The sequence below is a fragment of the Mandrillus leucophaeus genome, unplaced genomic scaffold (genome assembly GCF_000951045.1).
Source record: "Mandrillus leucophaeus isolate KB7577 unplaced genomic scaffold, Mleu.le_1.0 Scaffold333, whole genome shotgun sequence".
Lineage (NCBI taxonomy): Eukaryota > Metazoa > Chordata > Mammalia > Primates > Cercopithecidae > Mandrillus > Mandrillus leucophaeus.
In genome coordinates, this window is record NW_012103510.1 from 2,968,646 (window position 1) to 2,994,071 (window position 25,426).

Below are 25,426 nucleotides of genomic sequence, written 5' to 3' on the forward strand. Positions count from 1 at the left end.
GTGCAACAGATCGCACATAATGAAATAGCTGTTATTTCTTTTGGGGGGTTTAAGGTAAGTGGAGTACAATCTGAAGTATGCCCTGTTTTTTCCTGCAAGCCTCTAAACATTACAGCTGGTTACAGTATGCTGCTGACAAGTTCAAAGTCAGGTGGTGAATCTTTGAATAAGCCCATTAGCTAGGAAGAGATTGAAACACTGTTCCCTGACTATAAACTTAATCCTAGTCAGCAGCTTTCTAACTCCTTTTATAACAAGGAAAACTCAGTGAGAAAATGTAGAAAACCCAATGCAACTCTGCACCACAAGAGAGAAACAACTGAGAATATCATTGCTGGGTGGAAAGGAAAGGACTTTTTATTTAAGCATTTAGTATACTAGAACCAGCCAGCTTCTTAAAGGAGTTCATTATTCCACATCATCGATCACTTTTAGAAGAGAGGAAGAATTTACAAAAAGGGAAGATAACCATATATCACATAGAAAGAAATTTCTAATTTAAAATAAAACCCCCCAACTACACAGACACACATTTCAGTTAATACTTTGACATGTGAATATGCTCTTCAGTTAGGTTTAATGCATGTAAGTTAAGATGGTCACCTTTTTCTTCAGAGGTAAATCCTGATGCAGCCTCCACCTTTTCAAGTATTTTCCTCAGTTTCATAATTTTTGTGGCACACACATATCCATATCTATGTTAGTAAAAAACTATTAATTGATATTGGCATGTATGAAATTATATAACACATCTTAATCACACAGTTCTTTTTTTTTTTTTTTTTTGAGACAGAGTCTTACTCTGTCACTCAGGCTGGAGTGGTGCAACGGCCCGATCTTGGCTCACTGTAATCTCCGCTTCCCAGGCTCAAGAGATTCTCAAGCCTCAGCCACCAAAGTAACTGGGATTACAGGCGTGCACTACCATGTCGAGTTAATTTTTGTATTTTTAGTAGACACAGCATTTCACCATGTTGGCCAGACTGCTCTTGAACTCCTGGCCTCAAGTGATCCACCTGCCTCGGCCTCCCAAAGTGCTGGGATTATAGGTGTGAGCCACCGTGCCCAGCCAACACATTTCTTATACAACTCCAGTATGTCATAAATCAATAGGTTAGACAATTAGTTTGAAGAAAACAATTACAGACTTCTTCTTGAAGCTTGCAAAATTAAAGATCTGGAACCAGAATTATTCTAGACACTATTATATGCTCTACAAGTAACTGTCTTACACTAATACAATACAAAAATTATTTTAAGTTTGTGGTGACTAATTTTTTAAATAATATTTGCTTGGGAAATTAAAGCATTTACTTTATAAAGCAGAATATACAATTTTGAGAGACAGTATCCTTTTAATAGTAAAGTGTGAAACAGCCACTAAGGGAAATGGGAAAAGGAATTTATAAGAAACTGAAAAGGTAAAATCTGCAATCAAACCAACTGGCATAATGATGACATTTTCTCTCTTCTTTGTCTGAATGCAAGACACATTCAATAAGTTTAATATCACTTTAAATTTGTAATTCTAAAAATGGCTTCAGAGGACAACTTAGTGGCTACCATAAGTTTACTAAGGACAAGTCAGAACTAGCTAATTTTATATCCACTTTTTGTACTATTCATTCACTCGTTCGTTTCCTGCAACCAATGCAGACTGAGAATCTACCACTTACATAGTAATGTAACCTGTCAGCCACTGGGAATACAAAACGAGTATAAAAAGACAGAGTGTCTGAAGAAAAGCAGAGATTTCAGCACCAAATAAAACCAGCCAACTATATACAGATATGAATGCTACAGACACAGACACAGGGAATCCTGATCACAACAGGGCATCTGACCAGTTTCTTACTGTATACAGGGTAAGAAAGTATGATTAACTATGATTCTTAACCGGTTGAACAACAGAATCCAAAGAATGTTTATTAATGAACTTATGGTACTTTGGAAGGAAGGAAGGAGGCGGTAACATCCCTTAGAGTTTCGGGTTTGACCTGTCTTGTTTCAGTATCAATTAGTTGGGGAAAAAAAATAGTATGTTTAAAAATTTGCATAAGATAAAATAATTGATGTGAAAATCAAGATTCACAATTATCTTAAAAGGTAAGATCATTAGAGAATTCATTACAGAATTTAAGGAAAGCAAAAGATTCAAGTGAGGAAATTTATTCTCTTATAATTTACTTTCCTAGTCATGTGATATAGCAGATAATTTGGGATGCTCATTGTATTTGAGTATTCTGCTTTTTTTGGTTCAAATTTGATATAAAACTATTTTTTACTTTAATTGATAAATAAGAACAGTATATAAAAGGATTCAAATTTATCTTAATATGGACTTTAAATTATATCGCTTTCTCTCTATACTCCTGAATGAACAAATTTATTTTATGATCTATCGCCCTAATTCTTCGTAGTTTAAATTTTATAATGTGACATTATCACATATCACTACTACCACTTATTCAAAGTCTTTACTAGATATCTGTCACTTGTGCTTGTACCATTACAAATTGCTTCCTGTGGCCATAAAAAGACATATTTAATATTCCTAAAGTAGGAAATGGAAAAATAATCACCTTTTTAAGGCAGGTGGAAAGAGGCCAAATATATTCCTTTAACCAAAAAATATGGCACTAAAATACATCTCATCTGTTGCTAGTCCAAAGTATTAAACATTAGCTATTCTATAAAGAATTTCCCTGGTTCCTTTTCTTTCAGATTTAAGAAGCTAGACTATATTAATTTAACTAATAAGCATGATTACTTGTAGCAGAGGTGCTGGAATAAACTATTTCAAAAGATAAGAATTCTAAGTATTATGTATTAGCTTTCCTAAATGTACTGCAATTGCTAAATTACAGTTTACTCTAGCAAAATGGGTTAAATCATTTCATGGAATATGCTATCAGATTTAAGAAATTAAATAAACAAAAAAATACAAGAACCAAAGGTTTAAAAATGTAATATTTTACCATGAGAACTAATTTTCCCCCATCTCTTATTATATGAAGACAAGGTATAAATTAATTACTATACCAGAAAACAGCAAATAGAACACCATGTAAAGGCAAAATAGCAATATGTCTTCTACTTACATTCTCAGAGGATTAACAATTTCTGTCCTCAGTAACTCTTGGGTTTCACTATAATATTCTACATCATTCTTTTCTTTGGGTCTAAGTAACACAGTGTCCAGAACAGAACTAAAAGCAAATAAGCTGCAAAAGAAAAAGGATATTTTTCTTCATGCTATAAACATATTTTTCAAGAAATAGATTTTTTAAAGAATTAGAAGAGGAAAAGAAGTAAAGTCTAGAGAAGAAATAACGTAACAATTTGTGTTTTTCGTTAACACAGGTACCAGGACCCCTGTGAAGATGCCCATGGTTCAATCATCAGGACCTACAGATCTTTCCATGTTAAGGACAATACCAATAATACTGAAAAAGCAAACTGCAGATCAACGGTGTTAAAGGATAACAATGTGCCCATAGAATATTAAAAAATAAAACTTCTTTGCAAAAGTTGAAAGAGGGACTACAAATCTGTCAAATTACAGACAACAGAGGACATCATTTATAAACAACTTCCCAAAGCAAGCACTACTCAGTGCCTCACTTAATATCACTTATGAGTGACTAACAGGCCAGGTGCGGTGGCTCATGCCTGTAATTCCAGCACTTTGGGAGGCCGAGACGGGTGAATCACCTAAGGTCAGGAGTTTGAGACCAGCCCAACTAATATGGTGAAACCCCATCTCTACTAAAAATACAAAAATTAGCTGGGCATGATGGAGTACACCTGAAGTCCCAGCTACTTGGGAGGCTGAGACAGGAGAATCGCTCGAACCCAGGAGGCGGAGGTTCCAGTGAGCCAAGATCGCACCACTGCATTCCAGCCTGGGTGACAGAGCGAGACTCCATCTCAAAAAAATAAATAAATAAAATGAGTGACAGCAGTAACTTGCTGGTATCAAAGAAAAAGAAAATTTAGCTAATACAGATTTTTATCAGGAAATCTAAAGAATATATCAATGCTGTAAGGCTTGTTTTTATCAAAGTATTCTGCAAATAAAATGACCACCACTTCATTCTCCCTACTTTAAAAATGTTAACATCCCATATTAACTTCCTAATTCTTATCATCTGGCTACAGAACTGGCAGGCTACTCTCAATTTAGCTCAGTCTACAATCCTCAGAACCTAAAGATTCTTGGTTCAATCTCCAGAGCTTAAAGATCCTTGCAATGTTAAGGCTGGGCATGGTGGCTCATGCCTGTAATCCCAAGCACTTTGGGAGGCCAAGGCAGGTAGATAATTTGAGGTCAGAAGTTCGAGACCAGCCTGGCCAACATGGTGAAACCCCATCTCTACTGAAAATACAAAAAAAAAAAAAAAAAAGTTAGCTGGAAGTGGTGGTGCAGCCAGTAATCCCAGCTACTCAGGAGGCTGAGTCAAGAGAATCGCTTGAACCTGGGAGGCAAAGGTTGCAGTGAGCCCAGATTGTGCCACTGCACTCCAGCCTGGGGGACAGAGTTAGACTCTGTCTCAAAAAAAAAAAAAAAATATTGCAATGTTAAGTTGTTCCACTTTGGAAAAAAATTGCATATATGAGGGCAGCAGTGCTGCTACTGAAAATCGTTTTTTAAAAGAAAGTAGTTTTATGACTGCCTTTACCTACTAAAAGAAATACAGCACACAACAGCCAATGGCTTTACTGCAAGTTATGTTGCTTGACACTTGCACAACTATTTCCCAGATACCTTCTGTGTATCTATTTCATTTGTAACAATTTCATTTGTAACAATATCATTCACCTTTCTGGATACAGAAACATGAGAGGACATTCAAAAGCTTCCAAGGAGTATGTCATGAAAAGCAAATTGCCTTTCGATCCTGACCCATGGTCATCAAGTTTCTCTGCTCAGAGGCAGGTGGCAGTTTCTTGCACACACACTCACACACGCACACACACACACCCCCATATGCGTCCCTGCCCTCATGGCACTATCTATACCTATTGTATTTATTTTACACTTACCAGAATAAGGTTGAGTCTAAGTAACAAGAATTGTAATGACCCTGAATGCCTTTCTTCTTCCCAATCATTATCTCCAAGCCTTCTTTTTCCATTTTTGGCGGAGTATTTTCTTCTACTACTTCACTTAAGTAGCCTCCAAATGCTGAAAAGATTTTTTTTTAAAAAAGTAAATGAAAAGAATTCTTTTAAACTATTACAATATGTATTCCCATAAATGTTTTTTCATTTTAAAATGTTTTTGTATTTTGATGCAAAATTTGTTTCTTAACTTCAAGTGGAAAGTAGGCTTTGGTTAACTGCTATTCAACTTGGCTTATAAAAACTGCTATTGTTCATTTTCAACTTCATTTCCTCCAAGATTTAAAAACACACTTTAGGGTATTATGTGTAAAAAGCATCTGTCAAGTAAAATATGTTTCCCAAATATTTTACTATTTATCTGAAGATGCTTCATTTTCAAGTTTGAAAAGAAAATGAAAATTCCAAAGTACTATTTCAACATAATAAGAAGTGTTTTTCATAAAGATGGCTTTCCTGTTTGCACCTGCTGAAGCCCCAAGACGCTTTTTCACTATTATGTAAAAGTGGAAAGGAACAGCACCAGGAAACTGCCACCAATTACACGTGATGAGGAGAGCTGTCCTCCAGCAATCAGTTGAAATCTACTTCCTTCACCAAAATGCTGATTTCTTTGTAAGATACACTCACTGCTGTACTTAAACAAGATACTGTGAGGGAAGTCAGTTAAAAAAAAAAAAAAGGTCACATTTCAGTTTCTACCACTAGCATTGCTGAAAACTAAATGTCTGTCACCAACAGGAAGAGAAAAACAAATCACACTATTATTCACTTTATAAGTCCCAAACACACATCCTAATACTTTTTAAAGATGTCCCCTCTTAAAACAACTTTCTTATACACCATGCAACATTTTTACTGATTTAAAGCTTAATGAAAGTTGGCAAGAAATATATTAAAACACTGTCACCATCACCTAATATAACATGATATGAGATTAGAATTAGAGTCATTCCAGGTTGTTAAGTAAACGAAAAGCATCCAAATACCTAAGGAGTTACAGCGCTCGATCTGATTGGAAACCGGCTGCAATGATGCAAACCTAGAGTCAGGCCTGCAGCTCTTCAGTTTCACAAACAGCGCCTTCTTCAGGGCACAGGTGAAATACCGAGTGCCTCTGAAGGTTCCATCCGTACAGCCTGCACACTCATCTTCCTGAAAAAGAAATGCTTCAATATGCATTATACCGTGCCTTACAGAGACAGTATACAAAGAACTAAGGTTTCTAAGACCTGTTTCTAGTATACCCTTTCCCACCACTCCCTCTTCGCACCTGTACTGAGAACCTCGTCAAGAAAAAGGAGTTGAGTAATCAGTGCTTCAGCCCACAGCTACTGATTTAAGAAGTGAATTCCTTAATCCAGGATAAAGCCCTTCTTGTATTTCCTTTCAGAATATATGCTTCAACCTCCCCTGGTTAAACAGGCTTTCCCGCACCATTTCTACAAGCATTAAAACAGGCAGGGAAGGAGAAGGCTATTTATTTTAATCCTCATTCTTGCCTTCCCGCCGTGCCCCACAAGATAGTATTCACTAGCATGGAAACAAATAAGAAAAAAAAAAAAAAGAAAGAAATATATTTAAATTGGCCAGGTGCGGTGGCTCATGCCCATAATCCTAGCACTTTAGGAGGCCAAGGCAGGCGGATCACTTGAGTCCAGGAGTTTGAGACCAGCCTGGGCAACATGGCGAAACCCTGTCTCTACTAAAAATACAAAAAACTAGCCAAGCATGGTGGTGCATGTCTGTATTCTAGCTACTCAGGTGACTGAGGCAGGAGAACAGCTTGAGCCCAGGAGGTCAAGGCTACAGTGAGCCCTGACCGTGCTACTGCACTCCAGCCTGGGCGATAGAGTGAGACCCCATCTCTAAATAAATGCTAAACATACTCAACTTCTCCTTTCCTGATTACAAAATATCAAACGATATGTTCTCCTGATCTCTAAAGGGAAAACCTTTCCCTCTAGCAAAGGTCTCAAAAGATCTCTAAAAATGGTGATTAATTTTAAAGCCAGTGATATAATTCTTAGAACTGACCAGGGGAAGTGGCTGAAGAAGAAAGACAAAAGATGATGGCAAATTTGTTTGATTTACTAAATTTAGTTTAATATAAGGAGCCTAAATCGATTGGCCTAAAAATCAACTTTCATTCCTTGAACGTAAATCAACTAACATTAGGACAAGTGGGTCGCAAGCCTCAGGGGTGGCAAAGGGAAGTCAGGCAACATGGTGAGAAAATTCTTCTGCAGTGATAGCTTTTCTGACAAATATAACAGTTTGTCAAAAAGCATATAATAGGGTGAAATCTGCATAAAACCTCATAGAGAAAAAAATTGAAATTTTGGGGTCAAGTTAAATTACCAGTTCCAGTCCAGCAAGTACTTCATTCAGTCCTGGGGGCTGACCGATCCAACGGATTACCCCGTAGAAAGGAGGGTTCTCCTTAACTTCAGCCAGTGAGCCCACTTCTAGACCATGTGAGTTCCCAGGAGGCATAGCCAAGGGTGGACTCTCTTGCACGGGTGCAGTGTTTAGCTCTTCCATCACAGACTGGGCTGACAGAGAAAGTGGACTGTGGCCAATACTTCCATTGGTATTGGGCATCTTTGTGAGACTGAACGGTAAAGAGTGGAATCTGTTCTCAGTGGACAGTGAGTTCACAGGAGGAGGCTGGAGTGGTGGTGAAGAACGGTCAAAGTCTGTAGATATCTCTGTAAGAGATTTTGCAGGGTCTTCTGCAACTAAAAAATTATTCCTAATTAGAGAAATGTATTCAAGGACATCGACTGTCTTCCATTTCTAAAACTTAATATACAGATATAGTCCAACCGCCCACCTGACCTCCCTGCTATTAATAGTACTCTCATAGGTACAAAGTTACTATCTCCAACAGTGTTCTCGCTTCTCCCTCCACCTCCATATTTATGCACCTCAGTCAATGGCACCCAATTGTTCAAACCAAAAAATCTTCATCAGTGGGTATCGTATAGGTGATAGTCTTTGTCCAAAATACAATTAATTGAGAAAGCAGTACAAAAAGATACCAAAAACCTTAAGAAACGCTTCTAAATAACTAATGGATCAAAAAAGAAATAATAAGTTTTAACAATAAAGAAAAAAGAGAAAAAGAAACAAAGAAAGAAAGAAAGAATCCTTGCGGAACATGGTTAAATTAATACTTATAAGGGAATTTTATAGGCTTAATTGCTTATTTCAGAAAAAAACAAAAGCTAAATATGAACTCAGCATACAACTTGGGAAGTTAAAAGAACAGAATAACCCCCAAAAAGGTAGAGAAGAATAAACTAAAGAACAGAAACAATAGAAGAGAGAAAACAAACATACAATAAGAAGTTCAAAGCCAGAACAAACACAAACACACAATGTAATTTAAGAGAAACCAAACACATGAATAAAGAGAGCCACGGCCAAAAGCTATTTCCTTAAAATGACTAATACAGTTGACAGGCAGGTACTGCAGATCATTGAGGGAAGAATGAACTTCTTACTAAATGCTGTTGAGATAACTGGTTATCCATATGTTTAAAAAAAATTAAACTGGAATCCTACTCATACTCTATACGAAAATCAGCTCCAGGTGGCTTAAAGACAAATGCGGCAGGCAAAACTCTAAAGGCTGGGAGACCACAGAGTAAGGCCTGTTTGCCTTTCCATTCTCATCTCGTGAGTGCCACGCCTCTTTCTCTGTTTCAGTGCCTGGCAAACACCAGCTTCCATTCTTCCACGAGGACTTTCCATATGCTAGTTCTTCTCCCGAGGAGGTTCTGGCCCCTTTCACTTTGTCATCTGTCACTCCTCTGGTAAACCTAAGCAGGTGTCACTGCCCCAAAGAAACATCTCCAAGACGCTGAGAAAAGTCATCTTTGGTGTATTCTCACAGCATCATGCACCTTCACTGCACACAGCACCAAGGCAACTCTACTTCTGTGTCTGTGGTTGTTTGATTAATTTCTGTCTCAACAACTTAACTGCAAACTCACAAAGGGCACGAACCATGTCTACTTTTTCTCACCATTTTCATCTTGATGCCTAAAAGAATGCCTGGCAATCATAAGCACTCAATAAATATTTGTTGAACAAATGAACAAAGAAGAGAATAAACTAGACGAAAATGATGTCCCAGGACCAAGGGAAGATAAACTTTTTTAAAAGGGAGTGCTTTAAAGAGGTCAGGAAGGAACCAGACAGAAATCTTCCACCCTAAATAGATCGGTTAAAGGAAAAGAACAAATTACTAATCCATTTCTTAAACATTTTAATAATCTTAACAGCAGTACAGTTCAAACTGTGTACAATATTTTAGTTCAGCAATATTACAAAGAGTGGTCTACTTACTCTGTTTCCAAAAACTACAAATATTGCTATAAAAAGCCATTTTTATTTGATGAGTTAAAAAGAAAGGATCATTATAAAGAGCACTAAAATTACAGATTACCTTCATCAATGTACCATGTATTTTTTGATTTGGATTGTGGTTGTGAGTCAACAGAAGACCCATTTAAGGTATAAAATAATTCAGATCTGTTTCTATTTCCAGGGTCTGAGGTAGATCCTATAGAACAAGAAAAGTTTCATTTAAAAATAAAGTCAATATAGCATCAAAGGTTTTTCTAGTAAGAGAAATTAATATGCATATGATGTTAATAACTGTTTACATAACCAATAAATGTATATAAACACAATATGTTTTTTAACTGTCTTCAGCTTTTAAAAATTTGGTAACCATTTTGGCAATATTAAAAATATTCTTCAGCTCAAAAGTCAATATAGGAGGGAAACAGGAGTAAGTGAAAAGAAAGGTCCACTCATTTAAAAAAAAATGAACTGCTTTAAGACATTGTTCCATGTACCACAGCTTATTTTTAAATGTCAAAATCACCATTCCCCAGCTTCATTTGATAGACCCACTGGTTCACAAATGTAACCTATTATTTTAAAAGAAGGTAATCCTCAAATGCTATATATAAATCGATACACAAATTATGTTTAAAAATAGTTAAGTTTTAAACATTTTGGAATTTTTGGTCATCAAATTCCTTGTATCTTTGAAAAAATCAAGCACTATTATTTCTTATAGATTGGATTTACTGTATGTGAGAGGGCAAGTGTAGCTATGCCACAGCCATTTCAAGACATTACCTTGCCTCAGTATTAATTCAAGGACATGCCACACACAGTGGGGGGGCAGTGGGCTCTCCAGAACCCACAAAAAAACTGATTTTCCTTTTCAAATTAAAGTAGGTAGCTGTACATTTTATAACTTTAAGATCTACTACAATACAATTAACACGACATATCTTAAGAAAATCTTTAGTCTGTTTCTATTTAAATGAGAGTAGCAAGTTTGAGCTATCCTGTATAGATCTATAGGTTAACACAAAAAAGACTGTTACCTATATATCCTGTAATTAATCCTAAGTCTCCCAGGCTCCAATGTCACACAAAATAATTCTTAAAGTACAATTTCCTTTTAAATGAGCCAAAATTGTAATAATTGAGGAAAAAATATTCTTCTTCTAACCCGTATCTGAGTTAACAAAAATTCTTAGAGCCTTTTTAATGAGCTGTTTGGCTTGTATAACTACCATTCTATAAATCTATGAAATATGTGAAAGCTAACAAAAAAAGAGCTGTAAGCTCCACACATATTGTGAGGAAGCTTCTGGGAAAAAGAATAAATTTTTGCTTAGCAGTTTGAGATTCAATTTGTGCCACATCTAGTCAGTAAAATCCATTTAATTAATCTCTAGTATACTTTATCCTATATAACATTATCCATAAAGGATTATTTTACACAGTTGCAATCCTAAACTACACATACAAATATTCCAAGTAAGGAGTTCCAAAAACCAGTTGATTATAGACCAGCAAAACACACAAGTCCTTATAGGGAACTCTTCCTGAGGTAAAAAAGGCTGGGAACAGTTGGCTTAAACAATATTTATATACAAGCTTTAGTTTCACTACTAAAAATGTTTGAAAGAAAAAAAGTCTACATACATGTTCAGAAGTAATAGCTTATAACCTTTTTTAATGCTATGGCAAATTAGGCATTATGTAAATTACTAAAGGTTATATGCTATTAATCCATACCTGTAGCCTTTGGTTTATTATGACTGGATGAACCTTTGTCCCCAACACCTCTTGACATAAAGGCAAGTTTGGGAGGCCTCCTTTCCTGTGTCACGCTCTCTGAAATAGTGAACATGTTTTTTAAAGATAAAGGCAAATTCTTACAGAAAAGAAACAATCAAGAAAGCAATGACAGTAACAAAATTTAAAAAAAAAAAAAACCCTCTTTCCACAAAAAGGCAGAATTTTTAGTTTTACAAATTATTTTTAAAGGCCATCAAAAGTATTGAAAAAGATAATACCATGGGGGAAAAATCAATGCTGTATTTCAAAATGTAATTTCTATAAGAAAATACCCTCTCAAAATACAATTCAGCTAAATGCTTTAACCTCCTGAAAATTTAATTGCTTGTAGTCAATTGTATTTGATCTCTTAGAACACAACAAAGAAAATCTTACTCAGTTTTTTTACAGCATTTCCCAAATCAGCAGGCCTAGAACACCCCTGTGTATTACAAAGTGTTTCGAACTCAAATATTTCTTGAAGATGCTGAGATAAACAAAGATAAATAATTTCTTTACTGCATGGAACCAGAACCTTTAATATGCTAATGCGCATTGTGAATTGCTCAGGGAGAAACAAAATAAATTTACTGATAAAAATTTTTATGCCACTTTGCTTAGCATCTTAGATTAATATATTTCATGAACACAGTTTGAAAAAAGCCTGGTTAGGAACATGTGTCATCGTTAGGAAAGTTCTGGTTAAGAACATGTATCTGCTTTTAAAAACATATATGTTAAGAATAACACAGATGTGTATACAAACACATATATATACAGGAGGAAAACATAGAGAATTACACACAGATTAAAAATACAGAAAGCCAGAGACATAACAATAATATATGTGAAAAAACACTCAAAATTATTTCTGAAATATAGGTGTAATAAGTGTGGCAAACTTGTTTTGAATACAAAGACCACTCTAGAACTTAAAGCCCAGCAATGATCATAAAATACTCCTAAATACTGATCAAGGCAATGTAGAAGAGGCAGTGTGGAAAGTTCTTCCTTTGAAAAATTCAACAACACATCCGTGGAGTCCAACACGACACTTAGGAGTCATACCTGATAAAGCTGTGTGTCAGCAAAAACGGTATCACCCACAGTGGATTTGAGGACAGAAAGAAAGAAATAGGAAAATTTTTACATTTTAAACACAAGGAAAAGACTTTTCTTAAAAAAAAGAGGAAATCATACTACATGAATTATATGTAAATACTTGGTAACTTTTTCCATGGTTGAAGGAGAAGGGGGATGTATTACTAAACTATATCTTAAACATCTCATAATACGATCCAATAGAATATGAAAATATTTTAATTCAAAAATTATACCAGTTAACCATGATTTCCATCAAGTGATATAAGAAGAGAAAAGCTACGTACTAATACTGTGGTCCCCACTTATCCACACTTTTACCTTCGATGGTATCAGTTACCCACAGTCAACCACTGTCCAAAAATATTAAATGAAAAATTGCAGAAACAGACAATTCGTAAGTTTTAAATTGCACACTGTTCTGAGTATTACAACGAAATCTTGCACCATCCTAATCTATAACCCCTGGACATGACCCATCCCCCTGTCCAGCATCTCCACACTGTGTCTACTCCCTGCCTTGGTAGTCACTTGGTAGCCACCTCAGCCATCAGATCAACTACTGCAGTATCACAGTGCTCACGTTCAAGTCACCCTTATTTTACTTAATAATAGTTCTGAAGTACAAGAGTAATGATGTTGCCATATTGTTATTATTGTTTCTTTTCCGATTAATTATTGTTTTTAATATCTTATTGTGCCTACTATATAATTTAAACTTTATCAGAGGCATGAATGTAGAGGAAAAACACAGTATATGTAGGGTTCAGTACTATCCATAGTCTCAGGTATCCACTGGGGGTCTTGGAAGTATCCCTTGATGAAAGAGGAGACTACTGTTCTTTTATGATGCTGTCATTCAGATATCTTTAAATAGCACCCATGACAGCTACTTCAGAAGGAAAATCTTAGTCACTGAGAAGAGTTCCCAAATTATAGCATGTAAATTTACTAAAGAAAAACAACTCCCACTATTAACTGTAATTAACTGCATATAACATTTTTTAAGTATGTTCACATGTATACCACGATATAGATCCATTATATAGTTAGTAACCATTGTAACAAATGCCGCAAGTGCTCTTCCCTTTGTTAGGCTTTGAAGGCAGCCTGGCAGGACCGGAGGGCCAACTGGATGGCCAGTGGTGACAGTTCTGCAGGTGACACTAGGAAGGAGCTCCAAAGATTAGGAATGTGAGCAGGAGGGCACTGGAGTTGGAAACTGTGGCTACCCTCTGCCAAAGGCTGTCTGAGAGGGGGTCAAATATCAGCTCTGAAGAAGTGGACATTCCATCAGAATTCTATACAGACAAAGGGGCACAAACCACCTCTAACTGCCCTCCAGCAATTACACATCAAATATTTCTTGTTCCTTTGTCACAACTGTGTTCATGGCCCAAAACTACTTGGGTCAAAGCAAAGCTTTCAAACTTAAATGAATTATAAGTGATTACCAACTCAGGAAAAGATAAATATGGGATGAAAAACAAGGTAAGAAATAAATTCAGCTGGCAATTTTGTGTGATTAAAACAATCCTGATTAAAGATATTAAAAGATATAGAAGATAAGTCCACCAAACAGCATGTGTAAAAATGTACAGAGCAGCCCTATTCATTATAATCAAAAACTGGAAACAAGCTATTTCGCAGAAGAATAGAGAAACAAATTATGGTCTATTCATACAATGGAATACTACACAGCAATAAAAAAGGAATAAACGACTGATAAACAGGGCAACACGGACATTGTGTTCAGCAAAAGAAACCAAACCTAAAGTATCCATTATATATACACAGCAAGACTGCATTTAAATGATAAAATTCACAGCTTATCCATCACTTGTTGAGTTAACCAGAAAAAGAAAAATCCTTTGGAGAATCTTGAGCTGGAAATCATAACAATAAACTAGTGAAGTTTTTGTTGAACAAGTTATTGTTCAAATCAAATGAAATGTCTATGAATTTGAATGACCCAGTAAATTAAGAGAAATTGTTTAATTAATGTGCTGCTTAACATCAGCAGCCACAAGAGCATAATTCAGACTCAAATGAGAATTTAATATCCACAGAAATCTTGTGAAGAAAATACAGTTTACTTGAGTAGAATGAGGTATTATTAAACCCGACACCAGAAATATCTTAATAGCAACTATTCAGAAATCTCTAAAAGGTTGGGTTCCTGATCAGAATAAATATTTTCCATAATAGTATATGAAAAATTGTTCAAGAAATGCTGGAAGATGACATACAGATAACACCAAAAGTTGCATGCTGTAGACCTGGTGCTTCAAATTATCCTTCTTCAGGGCCCCAGCTCTAACTGTCTCATAGGACCAGGAGTTCTCCCTATACAGGCAATATTCATGGTGACTCTGACTGACAAACCATCTCTACAAAAGCCATGTATTACTGTCTATCAAAATGTAAAATGCACATAGCCTTTGACGTAGCAATTCTACTCCTAGGAAGTTATCATTTTACGCTGGCACACATGCTAACTGATACACAGATACGAAATTATTCACTGAAGCACTGCTTATAACAGCAAAAGACTGAAAACAACCTAAATGCTCATCAGTAGGAGACTGGTTCAAAAACTATGATACATGCATAAAATGAAATATAATGCAATGATTCAAACAAAAGACTAAGTATACAACTGATATACTAATATTAAAAAATCTCTAATATCTATTGTTAAGTTAAAAAGGAAGGTGGCAACTTCCACTTCTGGAAAGATAAAGTAGATGTACGTCCTATTTCTCTTGCTAAGTACAACTAAAATCTCTAGACATAATATATAAAACAAATATAAGAAGACTTTGAAAGGTAGAGATGGGAAGGTAGACCAGCTAGGAACCTCAAGACCTAAGAAATAACATCATGGAGATTTCCCTCTGGGTTTTCTTCTTGACTACATTCTTATCTCATACTCAGAGCTAAAAAACTCAGCACCGTGGAAACATCAATAGGCACAGACTAAAGAAGGCCCCAACAAAAGTTCTGCTCTCTCTAGCCAAAGGATATCAATTCTCCCCAAAGTCATATACAGGTTTAATGCAATTCCTATCAAAATCTCAAGAAGATTTTATATAGATGTACACAAGATTACTCTAAAATGCATACAGAAAGGCAAAAGATCTAGAACAACTAAAACAATTTTGGAAAAGAAGAATAAAGTAGGAGAAATTAGTTTAATAGATTGCAAGACTTACTAGTTAGCCACAGTGATCGAGACTGTGGTATTATGGGCAGTAGGACAGACACACAGATCAATGGAACCGAATGGAGAACCATGAAATAGACCCACATAAATATACCCAACTGAATTTTGACAAAAGCAGATAAATAATTCAACAGAAGAAAGAATCTTTTCAACAAATAGTGATGGAGCAATTAGATATCCACAGATTTTTTAAAAAATGAAATTCTACTTACATCTCACACCTTATACAAAACTAACTCAAAATAGATTATAGACTTAAATGTAAAAAGTAAATCTATGAAAGTTTTTGGAAAACAGAGAACAAGGATGCAAAGAAATTAGAACCCTCATACACTGTGGCTGGAAAAGTAAATGGTGCAGCTCCTTCGGAAAACCATCTGGCAGTTCCACAAATGACTAGACACAAGGTCACCATATGACCCAGCAATTCCACTCCTAGGCAGTACCCAATAGAACTGAAAACATTTGTATATGAATGTTCACACAGCATTTTTAATATAGTCAAAAACTAGAAACTGATGTCCATTGACTGAAAAATGGATAAACAAAATATGGCAGATCCATTTACTGGAATATTATTCAACCATAAAGAAGGTTAGAGTACTGATTTTGCTATCACATGGATGAACCCTGAAAAGATTATGCTTAATTGAAGAAGCCAGACACAAAAGCCACACATTTTTTATTCTATTTATGTGAAATGTCCAGAATAGGCAAGTCTGTAGAGACAGAAAGCAGATCAGTGGTTGTCAGGGTCTCAGGGTAAGAGACAATGGGAAGTAACTGCTTAATGGGTACTGGGTTCCCATGAAAATGTTCTAGAACTGGATAGTGGTAAGGGTTGCACAACATACTACATTTCAATTTTCAAAAGCTTAGGAGAAAATCTTTCATATGTAGAGCTAAACAAAAGTTGTTGAACTTGACATAAAAGCTTGATCCATACAAGGAAAACTTTATAAACTTGACTTCATAAAAATAAAAATCTTGTACTCTGTGAAAGACCCTATTAAGAGGATGAAAAGACAACTACACATTGGGAGATAAAATGTATCAAAGAATTCGTACCGAGGATACATAAAGACTTCTCAAAACTCAACAGTAAAAAAGCACAGGATCCAATGAAAACCTGGGCAAAAGAGATGAGGACACCTTTCACTCAAGAATATATATGAAGGCTGGGCATGGTGGCTCATGCCTGTAATCCCAGCACTTTGGGAAGCCGAGGCGGGTGGATCACTTGAGGTCAGGAGTTTGAGACCAGCCTGGCCAACATGGTGAAACCCTCTCTCTACTAAAAACACAAAAATTAGCCAGGTGTGGTGGTGCACACCTGTAATCCCAGCTACTTGGGAGGCTGAGGCAGGAGAATCACTTGAACCCAGGAGGCAGAGGTTACAGTGAGCCGAGATCGCACCACTGCACTCCAGCCTGGGTGACAGAGCAAGACTCCATCCCCCCCAAAAAAGAAAAAGAATATATACAGATGACAGTGAGTACACGGAACGATGTTCAACATCAGCAGCCATCAGGTAAACTCAAATCAAAATCACGATGAGATACAACTACAAATCTCTCTGAATGGATGAAATTTAAAATAGTGACAACACCAAATACTGGAAAGGATACAGAGAAACCAGATTACCCATATATTGCCAGTGGTAATGTAAAAGAGTACAGTCACTCTGGAAAACAGTTTAGCGGTTTCTTACGAAACTAAATTTGCAAATATCAGCGAGTATGCACTCGGACAATTATGTCCAAGAAATGAAGATTTATGTGCACTCAAGAAACTGCATACAAATATTCATAAAAGCATTATTCATAATAGCCAAAAACTGGAAACAAATCAGATGTCCTTCAATGGGTAAACAGTTAAACAAACTGATACATCCATAATATGGAATATTACTCAGGAATAAACAGGAACAATCCATGGATATATAAAATAATATAGATAAATCTCCAGAGAATTATGCTCAGTGAAAAAAGAGCCAGTCTCAAAAAACATACTGTACAACTCCATTTATATAACATTCTTGAAATGACTGAATTATAGAAATGGGGAGCAGATGAGTGGTTGTCAGAGGTTAAAGATGGGGCAGGAGTAAGAGGGAATTCATGCGGCAATAAAAGGGCAACATAAGAGATCTTTGTGGGATGGGAATGTTCTGTCTTTTGATCGTATCAGGGTCAACATTCTGGTAGCACACGTCTTGTTTTACAAGATGTTACCACTGGGGAAAATGGGCTAAAGGGCACACAGGATCTCTCTGTCTCTGCATGTGAATCTATAATAATCTGAAATGCTGTAAATCACATAGCTGAAAAAGGGCTTGTATTCAGAATGTATAAATAACTCTCAAAATCCAATCATAAAGAAATAATTAAAAATTGGCCAAAGACTTTCACAGATACTAAACCAAAGAAGATACATAGATGACAAATACACACACGGAAAGCTGTTTGATATCACTGGCCACCAATGAAGCGCAGAGTAAAACCACAATTAGATGTTAATAAAATTTTAAAAACTGATCACACCAAGTGTTGGCAAAGATATGGAAGAATCATCTCTCTCATATACTGCTTCTGGGAACGTAAAATAATGCAACCACTTTGGAAACACAGCTTGGAAGGATTGGAGGTTTTATTTAAGTTAACAATCACCTGTGATATTACCGGCCATTCCACATCTAGATAGGTACCCAAGTGAAATGAAGGCATACGTCCATACGAAGATTTGTACACAAATTTTCATAGCAGCATTATTCATAATAGCCAAAAACTGAAAACAACTCAAGTGTCCATCAACAAGTGAATGGATATAGAAACTAGTATAACCATATCAGCAATAAAAAGGACAACATGATGGATAAAAAATAATTATGTCAAGTGAAACTAAGCCAGACAAAAAAGAATACATCCTGATATATTCCATTTCTGTAAAATCCTTTAAAATGTGAACAAGCGTATACTGACGTAAAGAAGACCAGTGGTTGTCTGAATGTAGAGGGTAGGAGGACAGCAAGAGGCAGAGGGAGGGATCCCAAGGGACATCCTTTGGGGTGATGGATATGTTCATGATCTTGATTGTAGAGATCGTCAAAAAAAATTGCATTATACTCCCAATCCCCACAACTAGAACAAAAGACACAGGTTGAACTAGAAAAGCAGAAATGTATAATTTTGGGGTGGTGCTAATTGATATGCTTCATCATAACAACTTCAAGAACCTGAACATAATGTCAAATTAGATATGTTAGCAGTGTTTTTAACCATTTAGAACAAATTAGATATGTTAGCAGTGTTTTTAACCATTTAGAACAGAAATATAAGAGAGAAACAATTTTATAACAGGTTTAAGATTCCTGCATCTTTTAATCAAAGGTATCCTTCAGAAGCCAACTATTACAAGCAATTGACTAGAAAGAATTCTTTCCCAAGTTTCCCAGCTATTCAACTGCTCCAAAAAGAATCTTTTTTCTTTTTTAAAGGCTGGAAATACTAGTTTTGTCTTACAAATGAAGGCAATTGGGCAAGAAAAAGAAACTAAGGAACTAAACGAGACACTTTCACTGTTTTTTTCCCCTCAAGAAAAGACTCCTAATGATGACATGAAAGGCAGGCGAAGACTCATTTAAATAAACTAAATTAATTTTCATTTAAACAACTTTAGTTTTTAAAGTCTATTTGCAAGCTTTATTTTGTTGACAAATAAGTGTAATTTATGTATTATGTTATAAAAGCTGGTATCATTCTTAATTATCTCCTATTGACGGTTTATGAAAATCAAGCTTTAAAAGAAAAAAAATACCATTCTTTTCCTTTCTCTTCACTGCTCTGAGCCAGCAATAATGACAATGATAACTACTGATTTAGAAGATCAAAGTGTGCCTGACAAGTGACGCCCAAGATATTCATGTAAGTAATTTTTATTATTTTAATCCTCCACCAATATTTTAATAAAACAAAACTGTAAATGTTTTTAAGATAAATACTAGTAATGAAGAATTCTTTGTCAGGTTATATTCCAGGAAAAACAGAAAGGGTGGTTTTTTTCTTTGCTTTTCTTTTTTAGTGCTACTGTAGAACCCAAGATAATTTACATTTCAAACCAAATTGAGATGTGGAAAAAATATACAGAAGGAAATACAGCTCTAGAGTGTGTGTGTGGGAGAAAGCACTTCAAGTATTTATTTTACAGCCAAGTGAGAAAAACAATCAATTATACATAAGTCAACTTCATAGTTCAGGTATCTCAATCTTAAATTATAATACTAAACTAATGATTTCCCTAGTCTCCTAACCCATTCAATATAATGAATTACATTCAGTTGTAAAAGGTAAAATTCAAAGAAATGCAATTAAGGTAAGTAAAGAGAACGGTTACTGTCAATCGAAAATGCTTTTTTTTTTTTTTTTTTTTTGAGCTTTCAAAAGTACCCCTTGGAATTTAAAAAAAGAAAAATTGAAACCCACAAACCCACACAGGCATACCCTGGAGATATTGCAGGTTCTGTTCCAGACCACCACAATAAAGCAAATATTACAATAAAGCAAGTCACACAAATGTTTTGGTTTCCCAGTGCATATGAAAGTTATGTTTACACTATACTGTAGTCCATTACGTGTGCAATACCATCATGTTATTAAAAATAATGTATATACCTTAATTTTTAAAATATTTCATTGCTAAAAAATGTTAATGATTATCTGAGCCTTCAAGGAGCCATAGTCTTTTTGCTGGTGGAGGCTCTTGCCTCAGTGAGGATGGCTGCTGACTGATCACGGTGATGGTTGCTGAAGGCTGGAAAGACTGTGGCAATTTCCTAAAACAAGACAACAATGAAGTTGGCTCTTTCTTTCATAAAAGATTTCTCTGTAGCATGTGATACTGTTTGATAGCATTTTACTCACAATAGAAGTTCTTTCAAAACTGGAGTCAATCCTCTCCCAAGCCCTGCTGCTTCTTTACTAAGTTTACGGAATATTCTAAATCCTTTGTTGTCATCTCAGCAACGCTCACAGTATCCTCACCAGGAGTTGATGTCATCTCAATGAATCACTTTTCCTTTCCTCATCCGCTCAAGTTTTATCATGAGACTGCGGCAATTCAGTCAAGCACATTTTCAGGCTCCACCTCTAGTTCTAGTTCTTTTGCTATTTCCACCACATCTACAGTTACTTTTTCCAGTGAAGTCTTCAACCCCTCAAAGTCATCCATGAGGGTTAGAATCAACTTCTCCCAAACTCCTGTTAATGTTGATATTTTGACCTCCTCCCATGAATCATGGATGTTCCTAATGGCATCTAGAATAGTGAATCCTTTTCAGATAGTTTTCAATTGACTTTGCCCAGTCTATCAGAGGAATCATGATCTATGGCAGCCTTACAAAATGTATTTCTTAAATAAAACTTGCAAATAGAAATTACTCCTTGATCCATATGCTGCAGAACGGATATTGTGCTAGCAGGCATGAAAATAACATTAATCTCCTTGTGCATCTCCATCAAAGCTCTTGAGTGACCAGGTGCACCATCAATGAACAGTAATATTTTGAAAGGAATCCTTTTTCTGAGCAGTAGATCTCAACAGTAGACTTAAAATATTCGTTAAGCATGCTGTAAACAGACGTGTTGTCATCCAGGCTTTGTTGTTCCATTTATAGAGCACAGGCAGAGTACATTTAGCATAATTCTTAAGGGCTTTGGGATTTTCAGAATCCTGGCTTCAACTTAAAGTCACCAACTGCATTAACCCCTAACAAAAGTGTCAGCCTATCCTTTGAAGCTTCGAAGCCAGGCATTGACTACTCCTCTCAGCTATGAAAGTCTTAGATGGTGTCTTCTTCCAATAGAAGGCTGTTTTGCCTACACTGAAAATCTTTTGTTTAATGTAGCCACTTTCATCAATTAACTTAGCTAGATCTTCTGATAACTTGCAGCAGTTTCTATATCAGCACTTGCTGCTTCACCTTGTACTTTTATGTTATGGTGATAACATCTTTCCTTAAAGTTTATGAACCAACCTGCGCAAGCTTCCAACTTTTCTTCTACAGCCTTCTTACCTCTCTCAGCCTTTACAGAATTGAAGAGAGTCAGGGTCTTGCTCTGGATTAGGCTTTGGCTTTGGCTTAAGGGAATGTGCTGGTTTGATCTTCTATCCAGGTAACTAAACCTTTCTCCATATCAGCAATAAGGCTGTTTTGCTTTTTTATCATCCATATGTTCACTAAAGTAGCACTTTTAATTTCCTTCAGGAAATTTTCCTTTGCATTCACAACTTAGCTAACTTTGGCACAAGAGGCCTAGTTTTCAGTCTCTCTCAGCTTTCAACACACCTTACTCACTAAGCTTAATCATTTCTAGCTTTTGATTTAAAGTGAGAGATATGCAACTCTCTCTTCACTGAAATACTTACAGGCTATCATAGGATTATGACTTGGCCTAATTTTAACATTTTTGTGTATCAGGAAATAGGGAGGCCCAGAAGCGAGAGAGACAGAGGCCCCACTGGTCAGTGGAGCAGTCAGAACATACACAACATTTATCAGCGGAGTCTGCCATCCTATATGGGTGTGGTTTGTGGTGCCCTAAAACAATTTCAATTGTCATATCGAAGATCATTGATTACAGATCACCATAACAGATATAATAATAATGAAAAAGTTTGAAATATTGCAGGTATTACCAAAATGTGACATAGAGACACAAAGTGTGCACATGCTATTGGAAAAATGGCACTGATAGACTTGCCCAAAGCAGGATTGCCACAAACCTTCAATTAATAAAAAACACATATCTGTGAAGCACAATAAAGAAAAGCACTATAAAATTAGGTATGCCTGTATTTGATTTCACAAGACAAGTGAAATTACATTTAGCCATGTTACTTTGGGAAAAACAATATTGGCACGGAATTGGTTACCCCTGCAAGAATACAAAAATAATCAAAGAAAAATTATTTCACAAGTGATTCCCCCATAGCTATCCAGCAAGTTAACATTATAAAATAAGCATAACTCCTAGAATTTGCTTAGGACAGAATGTCTCAAGCTCAGTTTTACTGAGGTTCTGAACCAGATAATTCTGCGTTGTGCAGGGCTGCCCTGTGCACTGTAGGAAGTTTAGCAACATCTCTGGCCTCCACCCATTAGAGGCCAGTAGTACTCTCACCTCAGATGTGGCAATCAAAGATCTCCAGACACTGCCAAATGTCCCCAGGAGACAAAAGCATCCCAGGCTGAGAACTACGGGCTTAGACCTAAAAAATGCACTAGTTACACAGTAAAAAATAATAGCATATTTTAAACAATAACAAGTATATCTAGAAAGAATTTAAAAAGTCAAAAGTTGGTCCTTTGGAAAAATGCAAGTCAGAAACCACGGTAAGATTGGTGAAGAATGTGAGAAAGCACAAATGATTAACATTTTGGATGAAAATAGGAACACAAGTGCAGGTGCTGCTGAGGCTGAACAGAAAATTAGAGGCTTTTATAAAGAACATGACGCCCAAAGCTTTGAAAACAAATTAAATGGATACATTCATAAAAAACAAAACTTACAAAAGACAATCAAAAACAAGTAGAAATGTTAAAGGATATTTCATCAGTAGCTAAACATTTCCACAAAAAGAAGCTTGCCAAATAGTCAAGGAATAGGTAATTCTAATCTTACATAAACTCTTTCAAAGAACAAAATAAAAGAAACCATTCCCAGGTACCTTATGAGACAAGCATGACTTTGATTCCAAAACCAGACAAGGACAGCTAAAAGGGAAAAAGTATAGGCCAATATCTCTTATAAACAGAGATTTTAAAAACAGCATGCAAATACTAGCAAACTGGACCAAGCAAAGTATGAATCATGAGGAGGTTGGGTTTACATCAGGATGTAAGGTTGATTCAATATAAGAAAATTAGCAGATTAAAAGAAAATAGGATTATCTCAATAGAGAAAAAGGGTTTGATAATATTCAACATCAATTCATGATAAAACTATTAGAAAACTAGGAACCGTAGGTAACTTCTCTCACCTGACAAATGACAGATACAACAATAAAACTCTATAGCAAACATCACATTTAATAATGAAACGTCGCAAGCATTTTCTTTAAGATCAGAAAAAAAGGCCAAGATGCCAAGATGCCTTCCATCACTACTTCTATTCAATATTGTATTTAGAGGTCCTAGCTAGGACAGTAAGAAACCATTTTTAAAAATAAAAGATAAGAATTCAGAAGAAGAGGCAAAACTGTTATTATGTGCAAACTATAATGACTGAGTATTTTACAAGTACTCCATAGATTGTGAGTAAGATATTTTAGTAAGACTGTTTGTAAGAAAAATCAGTACACGAAAGTCAATTGAAATTGACTTCATTCCCACTAGGATGGGAATCAAAAAGTCAGATAATAACAAGTATTGACAAGGACATGAAGAAATCAAACCCCTTATACACTGCTAGTAGGAATGTAAAATGGTATGGCTGCTTTGGGAAATAGTCTGGCAGTTCCACAAATGATTAAACATAGAGTTATCATATGACCCAACAATTCCACTCCTAGATATAAACCCAAGAGAAACAAAAGCATATGTCCACACAACAACTTGTACATGCATGTTTGTGGCAGCATTATTCGTTTTAGCCAAAAGGTGAAAAAAAAAAAACAAACTAAATATCTATCTACTGGTGAATAAACAACTTGTGAGGTATCCGTACAATGGATTATCATTCTGCCTTAAGAAGGAAGGAAATTCTGACACAAGCTACAACATGGAGGAACCTTGAAAACATTATGCTAAGTGAAAAAAGTCAATCACAAAAGACCACATATAATGTGATTCCGTTTAAATGAAATGTCCAGAAAAGGCAAACATACAGAGACAGAAGTAGACTGGTAGTTGCTTAGGACTAACAAGGATGAAGGGTTTTGGGGGGTGATCACTAAGGGGTACAGCATTTCTTTTTGAGGTGATGAAAATGTTCTAAAATTATCTTGACAATTGCACATGTCTGTAAATGCATTAAAATGCACTGATTTGAACACTGAGTGAATTATAAACTAGATCTCAGTAAAGCTATTTTCTTAAAAAAAGAATCAATTGTATTTCTACATCAGCATGACACTGTTAGAAAATATGCTTTATAATGCATCAAAATGCATATAAGCTCTTCATGGAGAAAATTATAAAATTTTACTAAAAGGAAATTAAATAAATGAAAAAATATACAATGTTCATGTATTAGAAGTTTCAATATCATAGAAACGTCAATTCTCCTCCAACTGTTCTACAGATTAATTTCAATTCCAAAATCCTAACAGAACTCTCATAGTATTTGAGAAGTTGATAGTTAAACTTACAATGAAGCCCAAAGCTAATAATAGCCAAGACACTCATTAAGAAAACGAACAATGGAAAAGTACTCTCACAGCTACCAAGACTTCTAAAGTTATGGATAGACTTAGTGTAGGGAAATAACAGGGCTCAGAACGATCCACACGTATACATCTGGAAATTTGGCTTATACACAGCAAGCATGGAAGGTCAAACTGGGTATCTGTACCCATATTTCATATCCTGTATAAAACCAAATCCAAGTGAATAACACACTTAAATGTGAAAATGCAAAACTATCAAGAAGACAACTATTTTGAAAACAGTATATAGAACAGGAAAATTCAAAAGAACAGTGAGAGGAGACTAGTGTTAATAATATTAAAACACGTTATAAAGAATCACACGTGGAAGCAGAGTGTGGGAAGATGAACAAAGGGGACTTGGCAGGTGGCGGGGTGTGGATGATGGGAAGTTG

At 35.7% G+C, this 25,426-nt stretch overlaps 1 protein-coding gene across 3 annotated transcripts in view; it reads right to left on the minus strand.

Annotated features, from left to right (window-relative positions):
- Window positions 1–25,426, minus strand: part of CYLD (cylindromatosis (turban tumor syndrome)) — a 66,241-nt gene that overhangs the window by 21,764 nt on the left and 19,051 nt on the right. For 2 of the 3 annotated variants that reach the window (XM_011988643.1, XM_011988644.1), the window contains exons 5-11: window positions 11,239–11,337; window positions 9,581–9,697; window positions 7,486–7,865; window positions 6,114–6,279; window positions 5,047–5,188; window positions 3,102–3,224; window positions 604–695 (exon numbers count right to left, since the gene is read on the minus strand). In XM_011988643.1, coding sequence (XP_011844033.1) covers window positions 604–695; window positions 3,102–3,224; window positions 5,047–5,188; window positions 6,114–6,279; window positions 7,486–7,865; window positions 9,581–9,697; window positions 11,239–11,337 — 1,119 coding nt within the window. Of the gene's footprint in view, window positions 1–603; window positions 696–3,101; window positions 3,225–5,046; window positions 5,189–6,113; window positions 6,280–7,485; window positions 7,866–9,580; window positions 9,698–11,238; window positions 11,338–12,348; window positions 12,358–25,426 lie in introns of all 3 variants that reach the window. The other variant, XM_011988642.1, reaches the window with a different exon arrangement.